Source organism: Hypanus sabinus, chromosome 2 (genome assembly GCF_030144855.1).
Source record: "Hypanus sabinus isolate sHypSab1 chromosome 2, sHypSab1.hap1, whole genome shotgun sequence".
NCBI lineage: Eukaryota > Metazoa > Chordata > Chondrichthyes > Myliobatiformes > Dasyatidae > Hypanus > Hypanus sabinus.
This window is the reverse complement of record NC_082707.1, coordinates 66,984,087-67,007,419: the sequence shown is the minus strand read 5'-3', so window position 1 is coordinate 67,007,419 and position 23,333 is coordinate 66,984,087. Positions and strand designations below refer to the sequence as shown.

Below are 23,333 nucleotides of genomic sequence, written 5' to 3'. Positions count from 1 at the left end.
CAATATTGATATAGATAAAAAGTTCCAAGTGTCAACAATACCTCTATAATGAAGTATAATATCAAGGCAGATCCCAAGCTGACATAAAATCCAAACTTTTGCAGTTTTTGCAGTTAAATATGCTAGTTCATGATGTGAACACACAAATTGTTTTTCTTGAACTATTTGAGCTGTACAGTTGATCTGAGGAAAACCTCTTGACATACTGATCATTTCAGTATTACAAATGTTTTTCTTATCTTTCCTGGAGCATGATCGTAAGACTACATCCAGTAATTAAATATTTATTTGTTTAAAGCTGAAGAAGATCAAGTTACCAAACCAAACGAATATAACTAATAGGCTACATGGTTACATGACTATTCAAAACCAGTTTTGGTGAAAGTACCAGTACAATTATTAACTAAACATACACAAAGATGTCTGAAAATGTATTTCTATGTAAATAGATGTAATTTTATTGTGTAGTTACCAAGGAAATTGCAATGGCTGGCTGGATCCAAGGCAGTCCTTTACAGAATATTTTACTCCCAGCAGATAATGCTACTGAGCAGGTGCTATGAAGCCACTAACCTGACAGTGCTAGCATAGCTACATTGATAAAAACATAAATTATCAATGACACAAAATGGATCCACACCTCTTTCATATTTTTAAATATATTAGATTAGAATTTATAAAGCTTCAGTTACTTTGTTAGGTGTAAAACTTCTATTCTTTTCGAAGTTGAGCGCTTCCTTTGCTCATTTGCTTAAATGTGAAAACTTGGTGATTGGGGAGGGGGATACATTTCTATGTTGGTACTAAGTCATAGAAAGCCAAGCTACATATTATCTCTGTAATTAATTAACAAACTCAGCAATCTGGAATGGACACATTATCATCACAGGTGCTGAGTTTACCAAGCTAATTGGATAAAACAGTGGGCTACAGTCTATTGCTTTCCAAGATTAGTGATTGACATGCCTCTGTCTGGCTTGTCTATTAACTGTGGTCATATTGTTGCTATCTGGAGTTTTGCTTGGCTAATACTTCTAACAAATAGAGTGCTTCTTTAGCCCTTTCTCCTTGACCTTCTCTTGTCCATTTTCTTTTAGTCAATTCAAACTGCCTTATGAAGGATTTGGTCACAGTAGAGTGAATCCCAATTCAGTGCATATAGTTAAGAGAGTGCAGCCAAATTAGCTCTTAGTCAACTCTGTGCAGCACCAATTCAGCAACTCCCAACACTTAATGCAATTGGGTACAATCGATTAATTTGGTGCAATAAATTACAAAACAATAATAAACCACATCAGAACTCTCAGCCAAAATGAGTGGAAACATTAAAATAAACTTTAGGCGCAATGGGCTATGAGTGGCCCTGCTAGTACTCAATGCTATATAATGCAATTAACAAACACAGAATCAGCTGCGCTACATTAACCACAAGCTGAAACAAAACTCTCTGAACTGGATGTACCCCTTCTGAAGGGCTACTGAATGAATATAGTCCATTGGAGCCTCAGGTTCATCCTATTGCCTGCCCTGAATACCTCACTTCAAAGACAACCCGCATTCATTAATTGGCCTTTGAATTAATATCAAAAGGGTCACAATGTGAGTGCCAAAAGAGAAAGAAGCTTTAATGAAGCATAGAACTGCCATTCATTTGCAGATAAGCATGTTTTTATGCTTGGATGGTCACCATGCTGAAGGCCTCATGAAGGGGGAGGCAGAAAGAGTTGAAGAAGCTTTGCTCTAATGGTAATTTGTACTGTAAACAAACAAGAGAAAACCAACAAATATACTACAAAATAGTGGTAGACAGTTCAAGCCACAATAGGACAACAACTTTCAACTGCAATGACATACAGCAAAACAAAGGAATAGCTTAAATTAGCTGTTCCTCAGTTCAAAATCTTATTTTAATTAATATGTTATTTTAACAAACACAATCACTCTATCCAACTTTCAGTCTTTGTATTCAAATGTAATCAGAATTCTTGATATAACCCAAATTCACTCAATGTTACTTTATATCAATGAAATTGTAATGTTCCATTTTAAATTGCAAACTTCAAACACATTTGAGTTAGCTTTCTGAACTTCTTTCAATTTTATCAAGTCATTGTCATGGGGTATTTTGGAAATTTATTTCTCTTAATATTAAATCATAATTCTCAGAAAGCAAATTTATCTCTTATGATAAAAATTACTTTTCATTTCTGATCTCTATCACTGATATTTTGACTTGGAAACATTAACAGTATGTTACCTCAGTCAAGCATCCAGCATTTCAATGCAGTCAATGTTACAGAATCATTGAAATAGAGCCTTACATCCTATGATCTGATAAGTTAAAGTCTCTTCATTGTTTGCACTGATGTGCTTATTGATCCCTTTTTTAAAAAAATCTTGAAAAGTATTGCAAAAAAGTTTCAACTGCCACCTTTTTTTATCTGTCAACAGCAGACATTGAGAAAAGCAATTGCTGAAATATTGATGGCAAGTATTCACTTTATTTACACAAAGTTCTTCTCAGTTTCTTTGATAAAAGCAGTTAAATCTTTTTACTCTTTCATGTTTTGTCAGAACTTGATTCCTTTTGTCCTCTGGCTATTTGCCTAGCTGCGAACAATGATGCAGGGAGAATAGAAGCAGATTGTTGGAATGGTCTTCAGTGAAACTAATTATGACATGTTGACTGCACTCACCATGACATATTTCAGAGATCCAAGCTTATTCAATTACCCTTTCCAGATTTCCCTTTGAGAAATATTTTATCCTTTTCAGTGTTTGTATTTCTGAAGTGCATTTATGTTCAATCTGTAAGCACAATCCCCTGATCTATGAGGGATGGTATTGTTACCGTTATTATACCCATTTCCAAATTAAGTAAACACCAATGGGATATTGAAGACATAATTTTGTATGAAAGGCTTAGTAGTAAAGAAAAAGATTTTTTCTCCGTGTATTTTTACAGCAACTGTGATATTTTGTAGTGCCCTCCTTAAGATGTGGTTCTAAACAAGGGCCATGAGGCTATGGCTGTTTTTTGTTTGAGAGATTTCTTCTTGTTGGAATAAAACACATTTCATTCCATTTTGCTAATCACAACAGGCATTGACAGTTTGGTGAACACTGGACTTGTAATGCCTGATGATCATGGTGTGGGTTTTGCAGATGCCAACTAACGGCAGCTGCTCAGCGAGGGTATATTAGAATAGAGCCAATGAAAGAAAGGAGAAACATCTTAGTTACATACATCCTGAAAATATGAGTGTTTAATAACTTGGAAAACAAATTGAGACACTCATATGATTTGTATTCAGAATCCAAATGTTGCTAAAAAAATTATATATGATTTTATAATTTTAAATTAGCCGACTACTAATTATTTTATTTCCCTTCTTTTAAATCATGTAGTGCCACTCTACTTCAGAGGATGGAGCTCTGTTTTTAGGTCTTTGCTAATTCAAACAGGTTAGTAAGAAATTCAAAACACTTTGCTTGGATTGAATCATCTTCTACTAATCTCCACCGCACTGTGAGGCACTCTGTCCCATCCACTCACTGTCCCATACTCTCCAGCAACTGCACAACTATACGCACCATCTCCACACCACCTACCCCCCAGGGACTAAATAATGGAAAGCTTTCTGCATACAAAAGCATGCTCTAGAATTCTTCCTTCCACTTAGAGTAGTATCTTGTTCATTCATGGAATCTCTAAGGTTGTGCCAGCATTTATTAAGTCCTAAGGCTTTTTTTGCACACATATGTGCAAGATGCCTCATAAAGAAAACACAGGATAGGATATTTCTGAGCTGGGGAAATCTGCCACTTTAAACAGTTCAACGACATTCTGGTTCTTGAAATGGAATATTCCAGAAGATAGGACATACTTCCCTGGAACAAAAAAAAATGCACTATCAAAATACATGGTTCTTTACTACAATTCTTGTGTCACTTAAATTTGATTTTATTTTCAATAAAGAGAAACAATTCTGGGGCTTAATATTATAAACAAAAACAAATAAACAAAAGGCCATGGGGATTGGTAACAGTATTAAATCATGTAATCTGATAGAATCTGGTCTTTCGTCCATCACACCCACTCCTATTAATATACCCTTGACCTCAACATGAATAATTGGAAGAGTTGCTTTTCTGAGAAGGCAGACAGCCTGAAGGCCACTGTAGCATGCATCCTTGCAATGATTAAATAGAGGCACCACCCTAACTAACGTGTGCCTTCTGAACATAGTGTTGTAGCGGTGTGCTACACGCAGCGCTAAAATTACGACACGGAGTCGGTAACTGCAGTCGAAGGAAAAAACTTTATTCGAAAACTTCAGCCTCACTTTTAAGCCTCCCTCAACCGGCCCCCCATGGCGCAGAGGCTCCAAAGCTCTGTGCTCGCAAACCCCCGTAGGCTATCTAATTGTGAGTCGGTTCGGATGCGCCAGGAAATGGGTCACCACAGTGTCACATTTATGTGAGGGACTTAGATAAGAATTTAAAGAGAAAATTTCAATAAGTTCACTTATAATGGAGAAAATAACATGGCATCAACAAAGTAAACAACATTGAACATGTAGAATTGCAAAATAGAGAAATTCAAAATGATTGAATTAAATTCCCTTAGGTTCATCAATCTTAAAATAACAGGTAATTCCAAATAGATGAAAACCTTCAGTAAAGTAACAGGTGAACCTATTAAGAGAACATGGATACATTAATTTAGTCTTAAATGTTCTACTGTACCCAATTCAAACCACTTATGTATGTTTCAGCACTTCAGTGTTGATTTCTTGCAGATTCTCCACTTCAAAAATGCTCATGATACCCTGACCCCAATAACAATTTGGGCAAAAGTGTTGTTTCTCCTCTTCCACTGGGAAAAGTTAATCCCATTTACTAATCTGAATTTTGCCGGGAATAGCCAGGATTCCAGCTGAGGCTTCACATTACTGTCTCCATCAAGCAAGAGCATCATCCTCTTGGTATTTACTTGAAGCACTACTTCCTTCCAGTTCATTCTACAATAGCACCTACTGTTACACTCTCAAGCGCCTCTGTCTTCTGCAGTTATTTAATCAGCACCTGCAAACCATTCCCCAGTGCATCTATCTCCAAATTAAATTGATTTGAACCAGGGTATTATCATTCAATTATCATATAAATCACTGAAAATCAAACGTACCTCCCTTTCAAAGTTTAAAATCTTGCTCGAAGTATGATTATTCTACTTACAATTTGGCCTAACATATCACTGCAAACACACCCTATGATTGTACATTTTGTATTTCCGACAGCTAAGTCCTGTTAAGTATTCTGTTCAGTTGTAATTAATTATATAAATTATAGAAATAAAGGCTATAGACCAATTGCTCACAAATCAGATTATAATGTTGGTTGGCGTTGACATGAACATGAAAAACACATTTTATATCAAATGTCACAAGCAACATAAAATGGCAGCCAGGAACAATGTTGCATCATTCCAACTCATGGCAATGGAAGCCATCTCCCTGCTCCGGAAAGAAGTGTTCCACTTGCCAGATGATTAATTCCATAAAACATATCCTACTGAATATACATGGTATTCTCATTGTAACCATCTTAGTTAACAACAGCACTCCTGAACATCTGCTAATACTTGTTCAACAGTCTTTATGAAATATTATTTGAAAGTTATTTTGGTTTAAAATGTTTTTATTTCTGAGCTATATATCTCCCCAGAATAATTTGATAAAAGCCAAAAGGAAACATTTATGAAAAAAAATAGAGCAGGAAGCATTCTGCCTCAACTTAGTCTACATGAATGTCAAATTTCAGCAAACACCATTCTACATGACATGATGATGCAAAAAAAAATAATTTCACTGCAGAACTCAAGGCAGTGTTTCAGGTTTTCTTTACAAGAAAAACATCAAATCTGAAGAGTTTGTAAATGGTCAGCTTTTGGATAATTAAATGTACATCCATGAGGGTGTTTATCAAGAACGCTGCATATGAAGGGCCCTTAGTAATATCAAGCATCCCACCCATCCATCCAACATCCTCTGACTTTCTACCATCAGGTAGGAGACTCCTATGCATAAAAACAAGAATGCTCATGATGGGAAACAGTTTATTCCCTCAGGCCATTAGAATTCTGAACTCCCTGCCACATCACATTCAAAGTGTCACCAGTTAATCTGTTCTGTACCTACAATATTTAATTTATGCACTTTACGTTGTTTATTTATGTGTAATTCATCCATAGATTTATCCTTACTTTCATAAATTATTTGTGCTGTATGTGTGTTATGTGTATTATTGTGCTTCACATCCTGGTTCGGAGAAACGTTGACTCGTTTGATGGTATACATGTTTATAGTTAAATGACAATAAACTTGGCTTGACTTTTATTTTCCTCTAACTTCAAATCAACAAAAGCTGTTGCAGATCTTTTTCCTCAAACATGGTTGACCAACATAGTTTTGAAAATCAACCAAAGGTATTGAAGTTTTATAGCATGGATATTGTAGAAATCCTCCACATAATGCAATGGTAACACTCACAGTTATCATGGAGTTTGAAAAAATAACGTACAACTTTTGTTTACCTAGGTTTATTACATCAGGCTACAGACAGCATTGTGGAGGCATCTGCACTTGGAAACTAAATTGGCAGCCCAATACAAAAAAATTGTGTGTTTGTGGCAGCAGTATTACTTGTCACAAATGAAATCAGATAAATTAAATTCCATGAGAAAATAACAAAGGTATGCAGTAACTTGTAGCAAAGTTGAAGTATAATATTGTTCACTTTGATCTAAATTGATCGCCTTTTGTATCTGTTTAATTGGGAGATGATTGTGCAATCTTGATGTGAATTTACAGAATGATTGGTAGTGACTTCACCAAATAAAGTAAAATATAATCAAAAAGATTAGCATTGAAATGTCTTAGAGAACTCATCAGCTATAGTGTGAAATTATTCAAACTAGAACACACAAATCCACCTTTAGGAAATTGATGATTATTCCCAAAAATACACCTAACTTGTTATTAGTGTACAGTGTTGTTAAGAGCATTGATGTTTAGTTCCCTATACTCTCTTACCATATCATTTTACAAGGGGGAGGATGAGAATAATTGAAGCTGAAAAGGCTCCTTACTCCATTATAATTATTTTCTGATTTTTTTCCCCCCTTGGTTCAAAGATAGTTCAGGAATGGTTTAAGTGCATGGCCGTGAAAGGCTTCTTAGCAATTTTCCAAATCTGGTGTTGATTTTAGGTAGAAGGTTTTAAAAAATGAAAGAAAGAGTGAGTATCCCACAGATGGAATTTATACAAACAATTTGGACCACAATTACTTTGGTGAAAATTAGTTCTGATGAAAGTTTACTTTAAGTGACTATCTTTTTCTTTAAAATTAATCAAGATTATATAAAATTTTACATAAGCTTCTGAATTAATGTACAACTACAACTTAATAGCACTGTAACAAAATATTTAGTATAAAATATTCATTAGAAATTAAACAATTAGATTAGCAAACTGTATAATTAGCTTTCACATTTGTATACAACTATATCGTTAATGTGCACAGAGATCTCTAATTAAGTTAATGATTGTTAAAAAACCTATGTTAATGAAGTTTCCATTTAAATATCCTACATTAGATACAATAAAGGTACCCTCCCTTTAACTGCTGTAAGCAAAAAACATAGAGCTTTGATCCCTGTTGTTAAAAGGCAATGACAATAAAGTTCAGCAACAAGGGGCAGAGCTACTGGCCCCTCTTCACACAACAATAGCATCAGCACCAACAAACAAGCACTTGATCAATATTTGGCCAAGACAACTGAAAAGTTTCTTTACAGATTTTAATTCCAGGTTGTAAAACAGCTGTAGGGCAAAAAGGGACATAAAACTCCAATGAATTCATTTGTGAGGAACCTTTCCTGCCTGTTTAGCATGTAGTAACTGCATGGCCACAGCCATCATCAGCACATTCGGCTTCACAAGATATCTCACGGGATATGAACAGTGGCCAAACATAACATTTTAATTCAACTTGCTGCAATTCATACAGCTTTCCAAAAAAAAGGCACTGTTTGACAAAGAAGGCAATGTTATTCTATGAACTCACTTGATTAAAATGATACCATGTGTTCCAGGTACACTGACACAAGATACAAGACTTTCATGCCATAATTGGTTGCTGGGTTTATTTATATCCTAAGGAGTTGTTTCAGGTGACACCTTAACTTGTATTATAATTTGCTATTTCACCTAACATGAACTTTTGATTGGGGATAACTTCTGGTATAAGTTTGATGCCCACATTGCCAGCCAAAACATATCATAAAAATAGAAATTTATCCATCAGAAACATGTTTTGTTTGTAATCAAAGCTAGTTGATTTATGTTAATTCATCACATTAAAACCGGCACAATTGTTTTTAAGTGATTTGAACTCTTGCTTCGCAGAGTGGAATTATTGTATTTATTCAAACAGAAATTCTCTTAGACATGTGTGCATTAATGGAGCAGCTATGTTTTCTTTGGAATAATTGCCAGTGAAATTATTTGGTTTTGATATGATGTGCTAGAAATTAGTGATTTAATTATGATCAAAGGTTTATCAGACAGTAACACGAAATTAAATGGCAAACGTATCTCCTTTGTTCCTTAAAATAAGTTATAACACTGAAGAATATATCCCATAAAATAATTTCTGATTTGAATGTCATTTTGTATACTTTAGATCTATTTTGCACTCAAAATTTATCTTTATTGAACTGTTGTTCAGCACTTGTTGATATGCTAACTACAGGTGAAGTAGACCAACTCTTTTGGACCTGAGGCAGAATTTCCCAGTAATTTCTGTGTTGTGATCTATTTTGTTGTGCTTAATATTTATGAAATTAAAATAATACCTCACATTTTTGTTGCATGAGAAAGCAATATACACTTTATAATCTTTATTTTGTACTAATTTAGCAATAAGTAAATATCTAGAGAAAAATGTAAAAGAAAAGAGATGGTCTATATTGTAAAAGATTATATGATTAAACCTCATGCTTTTTTTTAGAAAAAGAAACACAAACGGAACATAAGCCACGTCAGTTATGACTTTCACATTCAAATTACAAGACCTACAAACTAATTAATCTGATTATTGATTCTATCATACAAAGCTTCACTAATACAGCCTAGCAATCAAATGCCTACTGGCATACAGAGACTGATGCCATCACCATGTGGCATTGCATTGCAGTGTCTTGTGAGTGATGGGAGCATGAAATCTACCTCTGGAGGGGTGAAATTTCACGCTGGTAATTAGACAGGCCTATCTGACCAATTTCACTTCACTACAGAATCAACACCAGGTTCTATCTTATTTAATGTGAACAATAAAACAATTACCACAGGTTTCCTTTGGCACTAGAATTTCAGAATTTTTCATTGCTTCCCATCAGAAGATATGAAAATATCAGCACCAACAAATATGAAAATATTAATACCAGAAAATTGGCAAAATACAATTGACTCTATTTCTAAAGCCCAGAGGAGAACTATCTCAATGTGCTTATCCTAGTATGCCTAAAAACAGTGCATTTTCAAATATATTCCTCGTACACTCTTCCCTCATCTTGAACCAGTTAATTTTCTGAGTTCAAATTCCAAATTACACCTCATCTATATGGACAATTGTCTTGCCCGAACCTAAACAGTTGGTCATAGGAAACCATTCAATAGCAGACACTGGAGACTGCACATGCTGAAATCTAGAACAAATTGCTGGAGGAACTTAGGATGTCCATGGCGTCCATGGCGGAAAAGGTACAGTCAACATTTTGTGTGCAGACCCATCCAGTCCAGATGAACAACTGGCCAAATCTCGGCACAAAATCCATGAATTAAGCTGGGAAATATTTGGTCTATATGGTTTAGTAATAAGTTGATTATGTCAAATGAATTGTCAGTATTATTAAATTGGGTACATTAGTTTGATTTAGTCCCGTCTGGTGTTTATTTTCCATAGCTCTAGTGTTACAATGTGTATTGCTGCCCTCCTTTCCCAACACTTTCCAAAAGTTCCATGCAAGCTCTTGCCTGCATGTCAATTGGTTAAAGTTCTTTCACTCCTGGTCAGAAAACAAGCATGCCTTTATGTTACATTTGTTGCTATCTAGGCAAGCACAGCAGCTACCTTGCCCAGGACAAAGAGAAGTAATGACCAGCTTTTCTGGTGTGAGGTTGTCGATCAATTTCCTCAGGGATTCCATAAAACCAAATGGACTAAGTACCAAGGAAACAGCACAAGTGAATGTCATGCACCGGGAAGGATTGCAATCATCTTACTGGAGAATGGCACATGCAACCGTGCAGCACGCTGTTAGTCCTGCAGGTGAACGGAAACATCTCTTGCAAAGACTTTGGCCTCCTAATGCAATTGAACTGCTTGGACAGTACACTTTAAGAATATTCGATCACATGGGCGTGAGACCGTAAGATCGTGATAACCAAAACGGGCTTTTGATTTCCGAGAGGAAAAAAAAATTATGGTTTCATGCTTACAAACTGAATTTCAGTCTGAGACGCCAATACAGCCTGTACAATTGCAGACAGCTGGGTACATCTGGTGGTACAAAACCTACGGCGGCCACTGTTTTTGTTTATAATTGTTATCTTACCGATACAGATATAATTCGTTTGTTTTATTTGTGCGAGAAAATGTTAAGTGTGATTGGCCAGAAGGAAAACTGCCCGAGGAATCGTAAAAAGCTTTTCAGATCTGCTTTCACGAAATATATGTTAATTTAAAGGTTTTCTTTAGCAAATTGCATATAGTAGGTAGACTTATGTACGGCTAAGAGATGAGTCAACGAAATAATTGATTTTACTGCAATCTCATCTATATTATCTTCTCAAAGCAGTGTAGACCAAAATATAATGTTGGCTGGTGTTGTACTAAAGGAGTCATCATGAGGGGTCATTATAAATATTGGGATGATTATCACAATGCTCCCGTTCTCGTCCGTCTGCCCGCTCAACACAAGTAAACTCATCGTCAGTTTTCAGTCTTGTAACCCCTAACACTTGGTTTGCCCGTCATTCCATATATAGTTTGCAAGAGGAGAAAGGAGTCTTATCTAATAGTATCGTGCTTGCTGTCTGTTGACTTTCTGTCATTCATCCTCACTGTTGCCACTTTGTCACTGCGTGCACATGCAAGTGAATGAACACAACTGTTTCTCGTAATCTTACATCTAAATATTAAGATGGGCTCCGGGAGTCGCGTGTCTGCAGTACAGTTATTAGTTGTCAGGAATTCTATTACTACATGAACCGAAAATGCATTGGCTCGTTCAAAACTTTATTCCCCAAAACTATTTCATCTCGTTCCCCACTCGCAGCTTTACTTGTTCGTTGCTTCGAACAGCGGTCCCTGCGAGAGAGAAAAAAAAGGGACAGAAATTTCACGAATTTGCGCCCCGGGCGAATTGGGGGCGGGTCAGGGAGAGATGAAAGTGAGAAGAAATAAAGGGCTCGATTTAATCAGCTTTAAGAGGCTTCGGTCCGGGTTCTGATTGAATTTTGGACCTGCGCGTGATTGCAGATAAATCGAGCTTGACCACGCCTGAAGCTGCGCGAAAACAGTGTCCCATTCAGCGAAGATCGGGCAACCTCAGTCACTTAACTACACTACTAAATCTTTAAATATAGCCCCGACAGAAACACTTATAGCGACCCGTTTATATGTAAGAGAAAATGGCTAACAGGGAATTAAACACGAGGCGAACTTAGCAAGAATGTTGTGCTCTAATGGTTCTTAAAGCAGCGGACAGTTCATAAAAACTTCAATGGTGCATTATTTTATGTGGCTTTTTTAAAAAAAATGACAAGACTATCGCGTTCGAGATTAGAAAGTTCACTGAAAGTTAGTTATTACGAAAAGTTCCCTGACTATAAGCTTCGTAAACTTTTATTTTAAGGTCCTTTTAGTAAATTACAATTTTCTTTTCTTCTGATCCCCTGAGTTTGTCAGCTGTGCTTGCAAAGAATTTGCTATTAAAGTGCAAACAGAGGCCTCTTCAAACTACTTGGAAGTTACAAGCTGAACACTCCACGCTCGGATGCCTTGTATCATCGTGTTATAAGTAGCTCTGTAATGTTACCAGGCCGTTGCGAGAGGGGGATAAAATCTCCAGTGACTTGAACTGATTGTTTACCTGTGAACCTAAGTTAATTACAACATAAATTGCTTGTTGAAAAGATTAGAACGTAAAGGACATTTTTCCTCTGTAATAACTTATTTCCATTTAAACTAATGGTGCCAAAATAACGAGGAGATCCTAGAATGAATACACTAACCTCTTACAAGTCTTGAGCCACAATCTTTTGGAAAATTAAATTGCAAAGGCTAAATTTTAATCTATTAACTGCTAGGAAACCGCCGGCATTCTTAGCCGTTTTCTCTCCCGCTACTTCCAATTTAATGCGAGACCCTAAATCAAAGACTTTGCTCAATCGGACTGTGCCAATTGTATTTTGCTTTTGAATGACAGTCGGCATCTTACGTCTAAAAAGATGGCAAAAGAAACATTTTGTTGGTGAAAATGGCTGGTTTTCCACGGTGGAAGCAGAGTCCATAAAACTCCAAGAACTGGCTGCTACCGGCGATCACTGAATAATTCATCCCTCATTGCAAGCCCAAATGTCTTTTCTCAGCCTTTTGTTTGGATGGTTTCTGTTCTTTTTCCCTCCCTGAATTACAAAAAGGTTGCCTTCTTTTGTTGCGACCAAGCTGTCACTGGCATAGGCTTTGTCCTTCCAAGCCTAAAGTGTAACTTTCAATGGACTCACGCTTCTTTGTTTTCCAAGTTCATCTCCAAGTGTGGATTGTGTATTCAAGGACCTCTTTGTATAGCTGGAAAAGTTGTACAAATGTTTGACCAGCTCATTTGGTCGTTTTTGTCTACTCAAGATCCTATTTGCAGCGAATTCCGAGCAGGTCTATGGACTCCTGCAACAAGCGACACTTTGTGTCAAAGCTTGTGCGCAAGGCTAATGCTAAAAAGGACTTAAATTTATCCACTCTCACCGAGAGTTTCCAGTCTTTTTTTATATAGATTCGATGTTTTGATTAACAAATCATGTCTTTGCGAAAAGGTACTTTGTTAGCGGGGAGAAAAAGGAAATCAAATCTCAACAATGCCAACAAGTTAAAAGGGGCACGGCTATACCTTTTCATTGTTACTATGATCCATAGAGAAGCTCGTAAAATACACATTCAGGATAATTCAAAAGTTGGATATGGCATATCAATCAGATCAATAAATAGTTCCGACTAAAAACGAAATATCGCTCTTCATGAATCAGGTCACAGCTTCACGGTCGCCTATAGCTCCCTACTTGTCCTATGGACATTGGGCCAATCTTTCAGAGCTATGTTTCTGACGCGATTTCGCACAAACAAAATCAAGAAATAAACATTTCTAAATTGCACATGTACAGTATATGGCCAAGATCTGCGTGGATAGGAGGAAATATGTTTTCTGGGTAAATCATAGCACTAGGTAACTGATGAATCTTTGTTTCTTAACAAAGTATGATAGGAAATATAACTGGTGATATTTTTGGTGTAAGTCGGGTTTCTGTTTTAATTCTTGCAACTGTATAAATCTTCACTTCTGCGACATTTGAAGTATGCCGTACAGTTCTAGTCTCCACACTATAGGGACAGCGCTTTGGAGAGGGTGCGGATATGGTTTACCAGGATCTTGCATGCGTAGGGTGCATTACATCTAAGGAAAGGATACAAAACTTGCTTTCCTTGGAGCGTCGGGTGCTAAAAAGGGTGACCGGGCGGAGATATACAAGATAATGAGAAAATTAGATAGGGCAAATCGTCGACAACTCCCCTTCCACCACCACCCTCCCCCTCCCTCCAAAAGTCAGATACCTAAAGGTATATTTATGGTGAGAGTGGGAAGGTTTATTTTTACACGGGGATGTGGTAGAGTCAGATACAAATCAATGTTAAAGAGTCAAATGGACGCTTGAACAGGAGGGAGCAGAGTGACCATGTGCAGCCAGATGGGATGAGTTCAGACTGGCATAGTGGTGAGTGGGCCCAAGTTTTCTTTTGTTGCGGCACTGGTCTACCTTCTATGTCTATAAAACTGGCTCCAATAGTCAGACCATGTCCGCATTCCCCCCCACCCCCAACACTACGACCAGAATCCCCACCACACGCCACAGCCAGAGATCGCCATGTGGACAGACCAAAGATCCAAGGATGTTCTCAAAGGCTTCATTAGAACGAGCAACATTCCCGTCATTTTCTTGGAATTCAGAGTGGACTAGCGTTCCCAATGGCACCCAGACCCACGTGTCCATGCAACCTAGGTAGAAGCCTAGAATAAATGGCGGAGGAAGCGAGGCGATCTTTCAAAATACCCACAATTAAAAAAAAAGATTCTGGAAACTCTCAACAAGGCGGGCATCATTTGAGAAAAGAATAAAAGAGACACCGTTCATTTGGAAGATCTGATGCCTGGAACGTTAACTCTGTGCCTACTTCGAAAGATGCTGCTTGATTTCTAATTTTGCGCATCTGAAGCAGTTTTGTTTTCCCTAAATATCCAACGCCCGCTGCACTTCGCGTTTCCTTCCACACCGTCAACTCTAGAAACTACATGGAGTTTATGCAAGTCTTCGATCCTAGGGACTGTCTATATAAATGTTGGTTCCAGAACCCCCTCCCCCAGTTAGCCATGAGATTTCCCATTTATCTGCGCAGGTTCCGTATATCTTGACCAGGCTTAGTTTATTTACCGCATTTCCTTAACATGAATGATTGTGAATTTCCAACAAAGCAATCAGGAAAAAAGTTCACCTATGTTTTAAAGAAATAATTTGTTCCTGTGTAAACATGCCCGAAATACTTGAGCAAATCTTAAAAGAACCGTTTCATAGTTTCTAAGAAACAGAAAAGGAGATTGATTTCGTGTGGGAGGGGAAATATCCAGAAACGAGGATAGGTGCAATTATACAAAAATGGTAAGAGTACTTAAATCTCAAAGGGTTAAATAGACTCACCTTCTAACTCCCAAAAATAAAAGCAGTCTGTCGAATTTTTAAAATAATGCCTATTCCTTATTTCCAAAATGCTCCGTTTTACTTTTCAATTATGGTAAAGTCAGCAAAATTCTGTAAAATGCTAATGGTAGATATGGGAGAAGTACTTGGTGATATTCCACTGAAATGCCCTGAAATTCAAACTTCAATTGACAAGTTGAGAGCCCTGTTAACTATTTATGCAGTATCTAGTATATATGCAAAATTCACCACGCTGAACTTTCCCTCATTATATTTTGAAATGCTTAGAAAGTGGCATCGGAAGTTTAGTTTTCGTTTCGTTACATACCAGAGACATATTGAGTTGAAGTTGCAGTAAATTTCCTTAGAAAGTTTGATTTTCTTTAAGTATCTTCTTTCTCATTATTAGTATCCCATTAATGCACTCCAAATATTATATAATTAGAGACAATTCAAATCACATCTGCACCGAATCACTTCCAATTTTCAGATCTCGTTGAAACATAATTAGCCAATGTTGGCTCAGTTTTAATGTAACACCATGTTGAAATTAGCCTGGTATGCTCTTATCTACAGAGCTATATTTGTCCCCTCACTCTGAATTACATTTCACATTGTTCAGTAAATTTTACCAGCATAGTTATTTGTTTAAAATAATAACATCTAAACTAATAGCGTCCAATTTTTAAAGTCTACAATGTGTTAAACGTTACGACCATGATCTTATTTGATTATCTGAAACATTATTTTTCATCTTCGGAAACTGACAGTAAGATTACGAATGAAGAAAAATTTGCAAAGTGAACACCTGTTTTAAAATGCTGCAAGCTCAAACGTCGATTAGAATTTAAAACAACCATGTATGGTCTTTGAAATCGACACTAAAATCGAAATTACAGGAAGTTATTGATAGCATAATTGTATTGAATGACATACAGTTACATGGTTGTATATATTATCTGCGATCTCTACTTGATTGCGGCATCATTTAATTTATTAGGAATTTAGCAATAACTAAGTGAAGTCCTCCAACAAACGTAATCTGTTGCTGTTCCTGATGGAGCTGACACATTTAAGTGGTGTTATTTGGCTCTATTGCTCTGTAATCAATAAAAAACGGTCTACACTAATAATCCGTACAACAATATTAAGCCTACTCCTCCGCCGGCATTATCTGTAAATCAATGAAATTACAGTCAGATGTTATAAGGTGAAAATAAAATCAGTTTATCTTCGCGCACAACGAAGCGGCAAACTATCAACAGGTTGCGGTGCTGATAAGTCTTGTTCTGATTGCATCTCGAACTTTGATATCGCCGCCCATGGCTAGGTTTGTTCAATTGTTTTGACACTTTGGCGTAAACTTTACCACCTGAACAAGCTCAATAAAACTCACAGGGTGAAACAAAAGCAATACTTCCGTTCACTTTCCCTCACTCCGGGAAATGCCAAAAACCGCAAAACAAAGCTAAGAACACCTAGGCATGTGCAGCTGGCGGCAAATACGTTCGTGGCCATTCTGTTGAAACCTCCAAGGAACATCGTGATTCCTTCTACCCCAGTGTTGGTGAAATGAACTTCCATTCGCAGTTACAGTAGACTTTGTCCAAATGATGTAAACAATACAATCTTAGTGATTCCTTAATTCGCATCAACTAAATAAAGTGTCGACAGAAATATTAATCACAGAAAACGTACAATTTAATAAATTCCATCCTTACCCTTATCAGCCAGAATGCCGTCAATACTGTGCTTGGTTTTTTTATCGCCATCTTCATAGTCTTTTCTTCCACAATCTTCCTCTTCGTCTTCTTTTTTCCCGAATTTACTCCTCAGGATTCGGCTTATTGAACTCACTTGTTTGGAGGAAATGTTTAATAAGATGAACAAAATGTTTCAAGTTCCTGTGCAATATTCCATTCATGAAACAAAAGTCCAGAATATTAAGTTTAATAATTCATTTATAATTTGGGATAAAGCGATTATACTTTACTTTTATCCATCAAAAATAATCAAATGGATATTTCTCTCAAGGGAAACATTACATTCATGATCAACGACATTCCAAAAGCCCGATCTCTGGCAAATACCACCCGTCCATAAAAGCTATATAAGACATTGACTGTGCTCAATTTTAGCACGGGGAATTGTTTCTTAACAATTTTAATAAAAATAATAAATTAAAGGACCATACAAATGGAACTTTTTGAAATGCTGAATTAACTTATTAACATCATGAGGTACGGTTTCCTTTATTATTTGTTGTGCAGCTGGACGTCATTTACATTTGCAGAAATGTTCATGTTTATGGGAAATAAGAGTAGTTATGTTTGTATGTTAATCACAATATTGTTTGAATTACTTCAATTCGCACAGATCTCAAATGTTGTACCAACCAACCTGAGGGAATGGTATTCCGATCACACATGCCGTCTTTCAATAGCTTATCCCGGATTTCCCAGCTAAACATTCCAGGATTCTCTTTCTTGTATTCTTCGATCTTTTTTTCCACATCTGGTATTGCCATTTGCTTCATTGGAAATGGTATGACAAGAGAGAGGACAAAATATTATTTACAGCTTTGCTTCATTGTGACAGGTAAACTACTCCACTTCAGAGACATTCCGACTTGAAAATCAAATACAACAGTAATTTGTACTCAATTTCTAATTACGACAAACGCAGCAGTAGCTGAATAACAGCTCTATATCGGAATCTTGGGAAAAATCCATGCAAAACAAAATTCAATGTTTGATACACTTTGCACGTGAAATATGTAGCACTTCATTTGGACATAATTGTCGGGCACGCAGATATAGCTCACGACCGAAACTTTACTTGAGGAATTAGAACGAAAGTCAAATTGGACCGAAAAGGGATTTATTGATTGGTAACTTCACTGCAAATCGCTACTCGAACTTTGCAGTCACGTTTATCGAAAATGCAGGGTAACTAAAGTACGATTCCTGTGTTTAATGACCTATATTACGATAATTGCTGGCCATTACAACCTGCGTGCTTAATTGTCTGTGTCAAAACCACCGACATTAAAGATTGAATTACGAATCAAGGAATAGTGTTTTCTCCAGTATAAACATGGCATTGGCCATCCCGAATAGGTGCGATACAGTAAGCTGCTGTTTCATCTAAAATCCAAAACCCTCGATGGAGAAGTTTTGTTAAAATCTATTTACATTAAGATAACCTTTCACCTTATATTTTAAAATATGTAATACTGTACAGCAAAAATCATAAGTAAATCTATGTTTCTGGCCGTGTACAAAGCAAATAATATCAATGAGATAACAGTATGAGAGGAATATGGAAAATTAATCGTTTATTATGATTTTAATGAACCCTATTTAATCATGTTACCAAACTGAAAATTGTAATTAGTTTTACCATTTTTGTAATATGAAAAGTATTAAGCCAATATAAAAATGTTACTCCTTACGTGTTCTTACTAAGAAAATCCATTTTTTTACAGGTACCTTCATTTCTGTGAGAAGTTTTATTTTTGACGTTTGGAAGTCTTACTAAAATACTCATTTTAGTTGATCAAATTTATGCAACTTCTAAATGAACTGTGAATATATGGAACCAAACAAACACTGCCATATAACGCCGTGTTTTCAAAGTATCATATTAAAAATGTTAGGAAAAGTTCAGCGAATTTTAAAAGTGATCGATTAGATCAAATTATTTGCAGTGCCTCAATTATGACAGGCGTAACTGAGTACGGTAAGTGAATGCGTAACTACAGATGTAAATGGAACAAATTCAGCAAAAGGAAATGTTGATTCACAGTTTTAAAAATGGTAAAGTGCTATAATCCTCAGGTAGTTTTAGTCGATTTAACTGTCCGCATTTGAAGAACCTTCGTAGAACGCGCACGGACAATAGTAGCGCTCGCTATCCGTTCACTTTGGAGAGGAGCCGTAACAAAGCTTTTCGCGATGTTGTAAGATGCATCGTCCAGGTTGTAAAAGATAAATCAATTTATTTACTAAGTGGTCCGACTTACCCTGGGTTTGCTCCCAGTCGCCCCTGGCCTGATGGATCCCGTCTCTTGGTATCTGCAGAGAATTTTAGAGACACAACCGTGGGAGACCCTCAGCTGCCGGGAAATGACACATGGTCTAATGCCGTGATGAGCCATTTCCACTATCTTGTGTCTGATATGATTTGGCAGAGGCCGACCGTTTATAAAAACTCCTCCGAGCTGGTTCACTCTTCCTTGACCTAAAGGCGTTGACACTATTTACAGTAAAAAAAATGTAGCGTTAATAGACATCGTGCAACTTAGAGAAGTGGAAAGAAACTCTGAAAATATTTCATTAACGCTTATAACATATGGGTGAAGGGGAGTGTTTATCTATCGTGCGGAGTCCATTTGTAGAAACTGCTTTCAAATGAAACTGTTCGGAGTTTCAGAACTGAAAGTTTAAAATCTATTCACTGATGTCTCTTCACAACATTATTTCAAATTGTAAAATGGAAGTTGGAAGCGATAGGTCGGATGTGTTGCGATGAACACAAATAAAACCATGATACCAAACAATTTGAATCTGTTTTCTATAAGCAGACTATTCCGCCCCGTTACGTAAAAAAATTATTTTAGCGTATTTATAACATACCATAAAATCACGAGTTAGGGAAGGATTGATCACATTGAATTTTTCACATGCTCAAGGAGTAAAACTGTTTAAACTAGCCAAACTTCGGATATCTGAAACCAATGAAGTGGATTTATTTCTGTTGCTTTTCACAGTTTGTCTCCTTTTAACACAAACGTGGTCAGTCCGTGTTAAACACCAACGAACTCCTCAATTATATTAGAATTACTTACTGGATACACTGAACATGATACTTGGAGAAGTACGTTTATGAGATAATAGAAACTTTGAAAATGAGTTCACTAAATAGGCCTGTACAGCTGTAGTCGCATAACAAACTATTATTTGGCAAGTTTCATGATGTATTGCCGTTGTCTCACACAGAAGATTCCCCGTGGACGCGCGTAAACGGCTTTTCTCTCGTAGTACGAAGCTAAGGGGCACTCGATCAGTTAAAGCATGTGGAGCTCACCTTCCAGTGGGAAACCGCTGCTGCGAGAGTAATTCTGTCCCGGGGCTGGCCGCATCATTCTTGGGACGGGTCCAGCCAACGTGCTCATTTTTTTGGACACGTTCAGTCCCAGATATTCAGTGGGTTGTCGAAAGAGGAGGAGAGATATATATTTTAAACAATAAGAATAATGGTCACTTTTAAGGTAAATCCACTCAGACCAGTCGACTTCAGGACAGCTAAGCTTCAGTTTCAGTTGTTCTCAGCAGATGTGACACCCCCAAATACTTAACCGGCGATCTCAAGAAAGTTGACTGAGTTTCTGCTGAAGTTTCTGAAGGTGCTGTTGATGGTGGTTCGTGCGATGCCCTGTTACGTGTGACAGGTACAACTATGATTCAGGGGCTAAGAGTTGTGGTCACAGCCAGGAGTCGATGGGACGGTGACCTGGAGAATTTATCAGTTCTTCCACCCCTGGCTCCATCGAGACCCCTGTCTTCTGATTGGCGAATAAGCGAGATTCTTCTCTATGGAAACGTGTGCTTTGATTGGCCAATCCCTGCAATCTTCTTTTCCCATCACTGGAAATATGATTTTTTTTAAATAAAAAGCGAACGTGCGGCTGCGGCAGGAACAGAAAGCGGTCCTGAAGCCTCTCTAACACACGGCAACTTTCACTGGCTTATCTATCATATATCTAAACACACGCACCATTTTGTTTCAGAGGAGATTGCCTGCAGGTCAAAAGCCTGAAGTCAAAAGAAGGCGATCTCTGAAAACAGTGCTACATTCTTTGACACTCTGAAATATATTAGTAATACAATTCGCCAACAATTAGCAGCTGTCCCTCTAAAAGTAATCCCTAGTAAAATTGTGTTTGGAGTTATTAATATGAGGGATAGTCCATCCGGAGTTGTGAGAAACAAATGCCTCTCAGGTGAAGCCAAAGCACTGTGATGATACAGTCGAGTCAGGCCTTCGCATTTTCTGGGGTTTATATATGTGGTATTAAGAATTAAGGAAGAACCCAAAAAAAGAGAAAGAAATGGTCTGGCTGGGAGCTGAAGCGCCACAGCAGGATATGACGCCAGGACTGTTGTAAAGCCCGTCTGCCCTCAGAGAAGGTACCATTGTCTGAGTTCTCTATTTATAACTTGCTAACTGCCGGTAAACTCATCCTTTACACTCTGATCTTCAAGCACAGCCATCCGAGTGGGCTTTATTTGGAAGTGGCTATTCAAAAAACCCTGTCAGTCTGGCGCGGAACTTCATTCAAAGCCTTAATCAATCAAACGATGAGATAGTTAAGACTGGGCTTTGTTTGAAAGGCGGTTCCAAAAGAGAAACAACCTCCTTTTGGCAAAAAGTCATCGCTTTCACTTACTGATTCTTAATCTCAACAATTGTTCTCTTATACCAGAACAGAATGATTATCCAGTGACGTAACAAAAAGAAAGATTAAACGGACTCAGTCGCCATTATATTAATTCTCCCTTTTAAGTTGTTTAAAATAGCACTTAAACAGCATCATCCCATTTCCAGTGATCATCCTGCCCTGTGCCAGAATTAACCCACGTTTCTGAAAAAGAATGATCCCTGCATTTTAGGGATCGAATCAAAAACCGATTACTGTAACCAAAATCCATCAACAAAGTCTGAGTATTTTTAAACGCGGTATTTGATATTTATTTGTGAGGGGACGGGGTGGGAATAGATTTTTTTCTTACTAATGCAACTACTTGTTATTGTAATAGGTTTATATATTTAGACTCAGCACGTAGCTTTTTTTTGAATAATTTTAAAAGGCTATATATTTTGCACAAATCTTTTAATGCATCATTTAATGCAAAGGTCTCAGGGAGGAAGCTGCCTTCGTCATGGATGGGAAATTATTACAGGTAATGAAAGTGTTAATTTTAACAGATTGAGTAAAATGGGTCAGAATGATTAAGGGTAGCAGGATATATTGGTACTAGTACTGAAGTTGCCGAGAGAAGTGCGAATTACATATATAAAAGGGAAACCTGAATGTGACCAGTAATTAAAGCGATCTCCCAGACCAGGTGCACATTAATTGGATCAGGATTTCAAGTACCAGCGAGTTACCACCAATCAAGCATACACGGTAAAGGTAGATTTTGAAGAACACACATCTTACTTCAGCAGGAGCACTCTTGCGTGTTCAACTAAAATATTTTCACAAAATCTTTTAAGAGACATTCTTAAACGCAAATGATTGGAACTTTTTAAAAATTGTATGACTACACATTCATTCAACAAACTTTCACGTATTTATACCTGATATGGTATAGGTCGTACTTTGGAGAGGGCAAATTTGAATTAAGATATTTTATTCGTAAAAAAATGTTTGCCTATTTCTGAAAATAATAACGACGATACAATCAAATCATTACAGGTGTAGTACCTATTTATTTTAAACTAAGATGACGATGTCCATAAAGGTAATATTAATGTTAACCATTGTACAGTGTCTTATATTTCAGCACTTTATCCTTCATGGGAAATAATAAATACATACATACATACATACATACATAAATTGTAGATAGACTCTGCATATCAGGTATTCGAAATCACAGGAATAGCATTTTCACCTAACGAATTGATTAATTATAATTTGAATCTTGGCACTGAGGTTGTACTTTTTTGTGAAGTATTTACAAATCTGAATGTGTTATGACCAGTTAATCCGATATTTATCGCAGTTTGTCCATTAACAATTGATTGCGAACATAATTATAATTACTCGCTGTTTATCGCGTTGAGGCAAACTACAGTAATGCAAAACTCTTAGCCACCTTCTTTTGTTCAGCTGTTTTCTTGCAATCTCATCTAAAATAGATAAGAACATTAAGTAAGCAAATAATGAAGATAATTTTACAGAACGTGAACTGGTGCTGCTGCACTGTTATGTATTATGAATACATGTTAATAGAATATTAGCATTTAAGTAATCATCAACTTTCAAAACTATCAATTAACATAGTAACAAATAACAGTTAAAGTCCCAAAATGTACTTCAGTTAAAAGAATAAATAATAATGTTTTAGATAGTCTAGGCATATCAGACCGTTTAAGACACATAGTCAACTTTTTCAGTTTGCGAATTATTTGATTTATTATAAAGGTAGGTATCACCGCTTATGATTAAGAGA

General features: G+C 36.8%; 1 protein-coding gene across 4 annotated transcripts in view; it reads right to left on the bottom strand.

Moving 5' to 3' along the window:
- pax3b (paired box 3b) overlaps positions 1 to 20,266 on the bottom strand; it is a 90,083-nt gene extending 69,817 nt beyond the window's left edge. For all 4 annotated transcript variants that reach the window (XM_059989393.1, XM_059989385.1, XM_059989375.1 and 1 more), the window contains exons 1-4: positions 20,179 to 20,266; positions 19,115 to 19,347; positions 17,491 to 17,620; positions 16,812 to 16,946 (exon numbers count right to left, since the gene is read on the bottom strand). In XM_059989393.1, coding sequence (XP_059845376.1) covers positions 16,812 to 16,946; positions 17,491 to 17,620; positions 19,115 to 19,347; positions 20,179 to 20,266 — 586 coding nt within the window. The remainder of the gene's footprint in view (positions 1 to 16,811; positions 16,947 to 17,490; positions 17,621 to 19,114; positions 19,348 to 20,178) is intronic.
- Positions 20,267 to 23,333: the final 3,067 nt, after the last annotated feature.